The following is a 10074-nucleotide window of genomic DNA, read 5'->3' on the forward strand; positions in this document are numbered from 1 at the left end:
TTATGATAGTTTTGTCTTATTCGGGATCATTTTTTCTCATTCTGTAAATCGTTTCTTGAATCATTGTACGCATCAACGCACGATTGGCGTTGCGTATTTTTGGGAAACACAGCGATGATTCTCAGCTGTACGGTAATATGTATGCTCAATGAAGGTATAGACATGCTGTTAAACAGATGTAACCTGTTGTTCCCGGTTCGCGGCAGCGACGTGTTACAAATGTGAAGTAATTGTTCAATAATTAAGTCTCGCGGTGAAAAATACAAATAATTATGAAAGAACTACAGTTAGGAAATGAAGAGTTATCTAGTGGCGTTGAGAAACGAACCTCTAATATCGGTTTAATCTTTGTTGGACTTACTGGTGAGGTTATGTGGCATGATTTATTAGATAACCAAAAACAGATTTACTGCGAGCACAAACCTAGAGACATTATCTGTACTGATATTCTCAGATATTCTTCATACGATTAACCGAAATTAATATTTTCAGGCGGTGCAGCTGTCGCCATCAGTGCAGTATGTCTTCCATTTGTGAGTCCAGCACTGCGCAAGGTTTGTTTACCGTATGTGCCGGCAACCACTCAGCAAGTTGAAAATGTTCTACGAGCATTGAAGGGGCGCTCAGGAACCTTGGTGGACCTGGGTAGTGGAGATGGACGCATAGTATGTCAATACATGTGATGATTTTTGAAATGAACTAAAATAATTTTTAGAAACAAGAACGTGCGTCCTATTTTTATCAAAATTATGATTTTATTCCATGTGGATCTAGTTCAGATACAATCGTTATTTGCCTTAACCACCTGTAGTTTAACGATAAAAATAATTTTGTAAAGTAGTAAAATTTAGGAATATATTAATTGTAGTTATTTTTAAAAATAAATCTATTCCTGTACATGGATGCTTGCTTCAGGTTTTCGCAGCTGCAAAAATTGGATTTAAGGCAGATGGTATCGAATTAAATCCATGGCTCATAGCGTACTCACGATTTACCGCTATAATGCGAGGATTATCATCAAGAGTCACCTTTTTTAGAAAAGATCTTTGGAAATTTAATTTGGAAAAGTACGATAACGTTGTTATATTTGGAGTGCAGCAAATGGTAAGTGTATATATAATCGTTTAATTTGCACATAAAATAATTTTTTGGTTGCATGCAAATTGCATGCATTGATTGCATTTTTTTGATCCATCTTGCCTTATGTGTCATATATTTAACTTCAAATAAAAACCGTTATACTTACCTTAAATTTTGTTGCGAGGCTTGTATAGAGCTCCATTACGAGACTGAAGCTAACAGCTAGAATTATTAGCCAAACGTTCTAATATTCTTTCGAATACCGTAGTGACGTCCAAAAATAAAAATTTTGTCATGCCTTGAACTCCCATTGTTTTTATAGAATTACAAGCATGAAACTGAACTGTATCTTTCTATTTCCAACAAGTTTAAGACGTTTAGCTTTTAACTCTGGCTGCTAGTTTCAGCTTCACCATAGCTCCATTCTTATTTGCAAGCTGTTATTTTATAATAACATCAATGAATGACAATGAATTGAAAATTTAATGTTATGAAATTTCTGTACAGATGGACGAAGTGGAAGAGAAATTTAACTCAGAACTAAAGAGAGATAGTTTGATAGTAGCTTGTCGTTTTCCATTACCCAACTTGGAACCTGTTGCAATATTCGGACATGGGGTTGATACTGTTTGGGTCTACAAAAGTGCAGCTTCACCAAAGTGAGTTTAGATACATTATACTTAATATGTAGATAACTTTAATTGGTATCGCAACAAATGAGGAGAAGGTAATAAAAAATATCTTTTTTTTTTTGCAATAGTCAACTTTTTTTTCAACGAATTTATATACATATGTATATATGTGTACACACACACACACACACACACAAGAAAATAAAAAAAAAAATTTTCCGTGTTATTTAAATGGAAAATAAAGAAATGGATAGAGGCAAACCTTATTATTGATATTAAAGCTCATATTGGCGCTAAAATTTTTATTTTTAGGTATACTATCAATTTTTGGACACCATAAGAAAAAAAAAATAAATTCGTCTTTTTTTGAAACACCCTAATATACATATATGTATATACATTGTGATAATAATGTACCAAAAATGTTTTATTAAATTCTTGATACTTACAAACAAGTCAATTAATAATCACAGAAATTGTTTTATTTAAAATTGTTCCATGACTCTACACAGTAACTGTGGCATATAATGACACATGAGTAAGAGAGGTTCTGATGAAAACTACCTAGCTCAGAGAGACATTTCAGAGATGCAGATAGAAAAGGCATGTCACGCTGTATGGGTTTAAAAAAACGTAACTTAGTTCCCCGGACATAAAATTTTTAAACACATCTCCAACATACGTACTTTGAATTCTGTATATGGAATTATGTATTTTTCAGCAGCCACATCGAGATAAAATTTTTCTATTTGTTTCTCTGATTGTGAAACATATATTTTTCGTTTGCATCTGTTAATAAAAAACGTGATATTTGAAGATTGCATATACTAACTGTTGTAGTGTATCGGATAATTCTCATAATTTCTAACAAAAATCCGAATTTGAAATTTAAACGAGCCTACAAAATAAAGTTCCTAGTAACCAACTGTCAGAAATTTGACAATAAAGAAATATTTGAGTGGTGAAATAGCGTATTAAGATGATTGCTTACATATTCTTTATTTAAAAGACGTATTAGGTTGTTAAAAATATTACATATTATACAACTGAATCGCACAATGTGTCCTTAAAATAAAACTACAATCACAACTGAATTCGCAAACTGTAGTTAGTCTTCACTGATGAGAAATTGTGCTGCGAGATTAGATACACCAACAATTGGTATGGTCAAATGTAAAATGGCTGATATCATCGTCATTTTACCTTGTTTGTACATAGACATTAGGTGCAATAGACTAGGTAAAGTGAAAACGTAAATGAAACCGCTCATTGCACCTGTGTATCTGATTATTGTACCTACCCGTGGCATAAATATAGCGAACAAAACACAGATTAGTACCGTTACGATATTTACAATCAAAACATAGCTCTTGGTACAGTTGGAAGTTTTAAATATAGCCGATAATATTTGAATACGCAACATATACGCTATTAGTGGGTACACGGTCAATAACTGGAAGAATAAAACAACTCGAGCGCCTATGGTCAAACCATCCCATTTTTGGAAGTTGTTCAATAAGTTCTAAAATCAAACCATGATTAATGTTTACATTTCAAGAACTATCAAGTCATATTGATTAGGTAATGTCATGTCATGATCTTTATGATATTTCGGTATTTCAAAGGGAAAGGAGTACTTACATCTTCGATGCATGATTTGGCCAATGGAAAGCAAACATAGAACATAATTCCGATTAAAATGTAGGTGCATATAACCAAAATATAAGCTATGGTCAGATCTCTTCCCTGAAAGCAGTGAAAAAATTTTTTTTGTCATACCACTCAACACAAGCAAGTCGTTGCGCATTAACAGTTTTTATGTCCTCATATTAATCACTTTGTCTGTGTAAACATGACATTATCTATAAATCTGCTGTGATTACTGTACAGTTTTTGTCAAGGCAGATTTGTTGTATGTCTTTCACATCAAAGTACTTACATTATTCTTTTGATTTTCATTGTTCTGCATTATAGTGATGATAATGTTGTGTATGAAAAATGATAGCGCGAGCATACCAGATAATGCAGGAAAAGTTGGTCTCAGTTCCCAACTACTTTCCCATGCCTTATTGTCCATATTAATACCCCAGGAGGTCGACTTCACAATGACAAACACAATCAAATAAAGAATTGATACTGTACCTATCAAAAGTAAAAACATGTCAGATGAAATGAATTCGCCATTACAGTAAAATGATGCGATTCTAATAGATGCAATAGTTCCAAGTAAAAGTTGTGTCCATATATTACATCATGCCAATGGTGAACACTGGATCCTGTCTCAACCCCTTTCTGGTTAATTACTTCACTGTTATTTATTTAATGTACTTCCTCTTACCAAGTGAATTGAATTTCATGAAGAAAGTTGCACTGCTGAAGTTGAGCAAAGGGAATATAAGTATAGCCAAAACTATAGGCACTGTTTTATACAAGTCCCAGAGTGGTCCCATGTTATCATATGAATGGTCGTGGAGGTTGCTATCATTGTACAATCCTTGTTTTGGGCACAAAACTGTATAAGAAGAAAGATTTCCATTTAACCTATGAAGATGTCTTTATTCAATTGAATTTTACGAAATATATTTAATTATAAAAATAGGATTTAAAGAAATGCACCTTCTGTTGCATGAGATTCGTTTGTAAATGGTGGGTGTATTGGCAGTCCTGCAATAATATCTGTAACAGGTGGAAAATGATTAGTAATTGGCAACATAAAGATTTAGAAAAGAATCATAATCATGTCGTTGATTGAACAACAATGGCTGTGATTCAAAATAATCATTTTCATTACAGACCGTATAAAAAATTCACTGAATAGTACAAGAAGTTTGACATTAAAACCCAGTATGCAATATTTGCTCCTAGCATAACTGTAATGCTAAAAGTTTTGGCAATATATTCTGCCCAGGAGCCCAGTAGAGTTCGACTGAGTGCAGTAACTTCTCCGTTATCTCCTGCTCCTAGAATGCAATATAGTCATTGATGGACAAGTTACACGTACTTCTTTAAGCTCACTTGCATTTTAAGTTTTTATCTCAAAATTTTACCGTGATACTTGTGGACTTGGAGTAACCTGTATGCTGTGTAAAGGCAAAGACCTCCCATAGCTAACATAAGTCCTATTCCAGGAATTAATCCTGCCATTGCTATACCCCATGGCATAGTTAACAATGAGGAACCTAGAATGGTATTCCATATTGAAAATCTGAAAAATATTATTGTCAATCTGAATATCCATAATTTGTAACATGGTAATCATTCTTTTTTTCTTTATAGTATAACATATAGTATTACTCGAAACATGAACTATCAAGACTAATAATGTTGAAAGTGCGGATCGTGGGTGTAAATATGACAAATATAGGTCATTATGCTGGTATAGGTATATCTTTTGTACGAACGCGCTCGTGTGCTTGACTGGTTAGAGAAGGGTATCCACCCTAGCAGGGGACAGTGAACTGACTAGACAGTTGCCTAGGCAACAGACGAAGCAATACCCCTTACTATACTACAGTCTCGCAAGTTTCTCACTCAAATAATGTGTAAAACTTCTATCCACCGTCTGCTTACAATAGTATAGGTGATGTGATATTTGGCAGGGATTTATATGCGTGTATCTAGGTAACTAAAGCAGCCAGTGAATTGTACTCCCGCTGCAAAGCTACGTACAAGCATTTTTATAATATGCAGAAATTGTCAGAAACGTTTTCTTTTACGCATTAAAATCTATCCATTTTTTATTATTATTAAATAACGTGTGGCAATAATTTCGCGTATAAGTGTTAAAATTTGCGATAGTTAATTTGAAGAAAGATCTTGATATTCAATTCCCATTATCTATACCATGTGCAGTGATGTGATATTTTTATATTCTGAGTGATTGTAAAAGCGAAAGGAAAAATGTCTGAACTGCTTACAAGTATTATTTTTTAAATTCTTTGCGTAGATTTTTCATAAAATGTTTGGTGAAAATACGATATTTGTGGTTTTCTAATCGTATTATGAAAGTTGTTTCAAATTTCCTTCAACGGATTACACTGCATTTCATACCGTGATTCTAGTGTTTAATCCTATTCAAAGTATCACAAAGTGAAGGTAAAAATCTCTAGCTATGCAAAAAATAATGTCCTTATCTCTGTTTTAATGCTTCTATTGCAAACACCATCTTATATTGTTTTACACTGTCTTCAAGATTAGCAATGTAAGTTAATCTCTTTCCTTAATGGTTTTATCAGTCGTCAACATTTCAGTGTTGTGTCAAGGTTATTAAACGCTAGAAATGAACCATAAGCATATTATGCAACTGTAATATACGCATTAAGCTTTGTGTTTTGTTCTTTTGTGCTTCAATCAAATACGAGAAATATTTTATCATTGATTTTTCATGAAATTTTACTTCAGGACACCCGTCAAATTTTTATTTGTGTAAAATTCATCACTAGACATAATACATATTCATACAAATAACATGCCGTTGAGGAAAATTTTAGAAATTTCCTATATTTGTAAAATAAGTGACACCCTGTATACTCTGCCAGTGATTCTGATGAAACATTTGTTGATTCATACATCAGCTAAAGTTATACTGATAGAGGTCTATAAAATAATGAATAAAACAGCAACAATACTTATTTATTGCATATGTGTATGAAATCAAAGCCTGTTATATTTGCTATAGTCCGTAATCAGTGTGAAAAAATATTTTCCCATATTTATTCATAGTCGTTAGATTCTTAAATATTGAATATTATAAAAAAAAATTCCTACCACAATAGCAACATTTTTCGCGAGAATTACCAGCTATAGTTCACTTAAGTCAGGAATGGACGGTACTAAAAAGACTATATATTGACTATGGATTTAACAATTTAATGCAGTGAACGTTGCCGTTGGCACCTGGGCAATGTTAAATCATTTTTGGCAGATAAAGTACACGAGATTGTTAACATGAGTTAAAAGTTTATCACTCATCAAAATGATACGGTTTTATTTACACTGTATGTTATGGGCTTACATTGTCACTAAAGAGCTCTGTGTTCGCTTTGTGGACTTGGAAGTGATTGGCGGAGGATCCTGTATTAAGGGTAAAGGTCCGGGCAAAAAACCTCGACCAACTTCTTTTATGATTGGTCGTGTGCCACCGTCTTTACAAATTGAATCATCTATGACCTATAGAATTTGATTTTTATCAATAACTCAATTAAACAGATAAATTTTTTTGTCAAGTAAATAGAATCTTTGAAAGACTACAAATATGAGAACTTGAACTTGAACTTGAACTTGAAAGGTTTAAAATGTGGTTGTACCCTTAAGTTGATTTCATTTTTCTTGATTTCTTACCAGGTCTGACAATGAGTTGTGAATTTGGTAATATCCTTCCCGGCAATACGGTGGTGGTGGTGAAATATTTGTTTGGTGCGATGTTATCAATGGACTATCGTGTGCTAAAAGAGGTACTCTTCTTGGTAATATTGCCATGGAGTTAAAATTTGAAGTTCCTGCACTACCATATCTATAAACATTTATAGCATTTTTTCTATAATACGATTATCAAATGTCACAAGTAGTTACTCGAGGTAGAAATGAAGCAACACAAAGTAGAAGGATCAAAAACCATATTATAAACATTGCCAATAAAATAGATGTCTTCTGATGTGACTGTGATAACTTCATACGAATGTTACCTGGGAGAATCTGCAATAGGACTGAAGTCTAAGTCACTGGTATCAGAGTCATGAAAAATCATAGGTGAGAAGCTCATATGAGTTCCAGAGCTTAGTAAGGGTGCGCTTTCAGATCCACTGTCTTGTGGTGGAGATGTGTCACTTACACTCCACGCACGTCTTGGTTTTCGCTCGTACATACCTGTTTTATTTTTATAATTCATCAAGACTTCGCATCATTTTGTTAAATTGAATTGTATCAACAGATGAAATTCTTATCACATTCTTCCATTAAAAATTTCTTTCAATCAGCGATGTTAGCGATCAAATTTCTGTATTTCTATTGTCTACCTTGCCGTTGTTTAGCTGTTTCATTTTCACCGGAGAGTGTAGCGTGTGATAATAAAGATTCAAGACCTGCTTCTAACTTTGCTACTTCAGCTTGTCTTTTTGGTTTCATTTTTCTCCTAATAGAAAATTTGCATGAAATTGCGTCGAATCATCTGTTATTCATTATAACAAGTACTTTTTAATAATTTCATTTATTACCAAGTAGTAGTATATCCCTACCGAATAATATTTGCTATGTAAAATGATAATAGACCAATAATGCTTTATACATACCAGCTCTTGAATTCTAGTTGCCTTTCGTCACTGATATGGGATTATATCGGTAGTAGCAAATATGTAATATCTTGTTCTCGTTATAAAAATGATTTAACATAAGAAGGTCGCCTAAATGATAGTAAGTTCAATTCTCGCAGAGTATGAAAATACACATTTTGTGAATACTTTTTTTCTTCACAAGCTATTATTGTTTCAAACTTTTACGTTGTTTCTATGTTATATGCAGTAATTAATTCGGTGTTCTACTAATAATTATTTACAACTGACAATTGTACGAAAACATTTACACACCTTATATTTTTTTTGTATTGCTACAAGTACTTGGTTTAAATTTTTATCGGCTTTCATTAGTATGTACGCAATCATATTTGAATTTATTTTATTACCGCAAGTATGATATGTGTTATGCTATCCCGTTGGGTGAAAAAATAACTTGGTATTATTTGGTGGATTTTAAATATTTGAACCAAGTACTGTCCTTGTTACTGTATGAATCGTACTTCCTGACTAAAGGTTTAACTCGGACTGATTTACTCGCAGAACTTCAGCTCTATGCTTTCTACAGCATGTGATTATATCTGGGTTTTGTGACGTAATAAGTATCATCCCCTCTGCTGGTCATTATCTCCTTTTTCGTTCACAACTGCTGAGCAACAGAAAAACTTATTTAATTACTGAACGATAAAAGTATAACATTTGACTTATTAATAGGTTTTGCCAAAAATAAAATTCTATGAAGTCGGTAGCTAAAGATGTGATATAATTAATTTGAAAGTTTATCATTTACTATCAACTAAATTGGATTTACACATGTTTCTATGAACTTACCATACGATTTTGCTTGCACTATCTAAACGGAATTTTTTCATCAAATTAAATTCACCATTAAACAATTTTTATGGCATCTCACTGTGGCGTAAATATGCTGCACTGAGTTAACTTCCATTAATTGCTAGTCAGTACGACTATTTTTAACAACTTCTTAAAAAACAATCTTATTTATCTTATTTATTTCCATGTATAGCATGAGCCAAGACAATCGCAGTTCACCTTAATTCTGTTTTGGCTAAATAAAGTATCGCTTTTTTATGCAGCACAGAAACCACGAGAGACTATGTGTTATTTAAATGCCAATAACAATTTCACATCCTCATTAATGAGACGATAGGAATCCTTTTGCAACATAAAACATTTAAAGGTTGCGCAATATTGTATTACCTTTATATTTATTTATTCACGTTTCACGGTTTCTATAAATTGAGTTTGTATTAGTTAAGGCTTATGGAATGATTTTATTGTGCATGAGTAGCAACTGTTAGAATTATAGGTCAAACTGTTTCATTTTTTGTTTTGTATTTTTGACGTCAGATTATTATCAAAAGATTGCTTTCTCGAAGTTTCGTCAACCTTGTGATCGAGATCCACTGTTACAAAATAGAGCGTTATTATCTCTCCCCACGCGTAATACAGTCAAGGTAGACAGTTATCAAGTTTCTCACCGAGTATACGATTCTACTAAATTTTATGTTAGTAGCAGATTGACCCACATTAGGCTCAACGAATTTATAGAGATGATTTAGATAGCTGTATCCAGCTGACGGAAACGTGCAGACTTTATATTGACCTTGAACATATTGTCACAAATATCAAGTATTGATAACTCAAAGTTCACGGCTAAAATTTTCCAAACATGTCCTTGCAAATATAACGATAACTATAATTAACATGTGTGATACGTTGCAATTTAAACTTGATACGAAAATCAGGTCAAATTTTTTAGCAGAAATATATTTAAGGATAATCATTGCCATTGTCATTCCAGTCCTGTATAGCATGAAAAAAGTGATTTGAAACGTCTGGAATCGGACGCCAACAGTTGAAAATTCCATTGTGGCATGTTCCAAACAATTTTCCGCTGTATTGTCTTATTTGTTATTTTGAGGTATTGCTTTGTAAACATAGATATTTCACATTGGAGCAAATAGTTATATGTTTACTCCTATATTTGTGTTGACTCCTAAATCAATCAGTTATCTACATTATTATTTGTGTACTATATGCACATACCGCCG

The 10074-nt window shown here is 32.9% G+C and overlaps 2 protein-coding genes across 5 annotated transcripts in view; one reads left to right on the top strand and one right to left on the bottom strand.

Annotated features, from left to right (window-relative positions):
• Nucleotides 1-161: 161 nt before the first annotated feature.
• Nucleotides 162-10074, top strand: part of LOC107226387 (ATP synthase subunit C lysine N-methyltransferase) — a 12477-nt gene continuing 2564 nt past the window's right edge. Inside the window, exons 1-5 of one of the 3 annotated variants that reach the window (XM_046746707.1) lie at nt 162-363; nt 493-665; nt 916-1104; nt 1588-1739; nt 7056-7184. In XM_046746707.1, the coding sequence (XP_046602663.1) occupies nt 273-363; nt 493-665; nt 916-1104; nt 1588-1739; nt 7056-7074 (624 nt within the window). In that variant the 5' untranslated portion in view covers nt 162-272 and the 3' untranslated portion in view covers nt 7075-7184. Of the gene's footprint in view, nt 364-492; nt 666-915; nt 1105-1587; nt 1740-2024; nt 2332-7055; nt 7185-10074 lie in introns of those variants that run through there. The other 2 variants (XM_015667188.2, XM_046746708.1) reach the window with 2 other exon arrangements.
• On the bottom strand, nt 2109-8519 carry LOC107226389 (sodium-coupled neutral amino acid transporter 9). 2 transcript variants are annotated; one of them, XM_015667191.2, is made up of 12 exons: nt 8000-8519; nt 7727-7842; nt 7397-7577; nt 7053-7224; nt 6727-6881; nt 4760-4917; nt 4508-4672; nt 4329-4388; nt 4051-4224; nt 3652-3854; nt 3354-3458; nt 2110-3234 (listed from the first exon to the last, which is right to left on the bottom strand). In XM_015667191.2, exons 2-12 carry the CDS (start codon nt 7833-7835, stop codon nt 2821-2823), a joined length of 1896 nt encoding a protein of 631 aa, XP_015522677.1. In that variant the 5' UTR covers nt 7836-7842; nt 8000-8519; the 3' UTR covers nt 2110-2820. The 2 variants fall into 2 exon arrangements, with proteins under 2 accessions (XP_046602661.1, XP_015522677.1); XM_046746705.1 differs by lacking the exon at nt 8000-8519 and having other exon boundaries at nt 2109-3234; nt 7727-7853.

The sequence above is a fragment of the Neodiprion lecontei genome, chromosome 1 (assembly GCF_021901455.1).
Source record: "Neodiprion lecontei isolate iyNeoLeco1 chromosome 1, iyNeoLeco1.1, whole genome shotgun sequence".
NCBI lineage: Eukaryota > Metazoa > Arthropoda > Insecta > Hymenoptera > Diprionidae > Neodiprion > Neodiprion lecontei.

Coding starts and splice junctions, on each gene's coding strand:
- LOC107226389 (XM_046746705.1), bottom strand. CDS start 7,835: ATGAAACCAAAAAGACAAGCTGAAGTAGCAAAGTTAGAAGCAGGTCTT. Junction 4,673..4,759: donor CCAAGTCCACAAGTATCACG/GTAAAATTTTGA, acceptor ATTGCATTCTAG/GAGCAGGAGATAACGGAGAA. Junction 3,459..3,651: donor ATGAAAATCAAAAGAATAAT/GTAAGTACTTTG, acceptor CACTGCTTTCAG/GGAAGAGATCTGACCATAGC.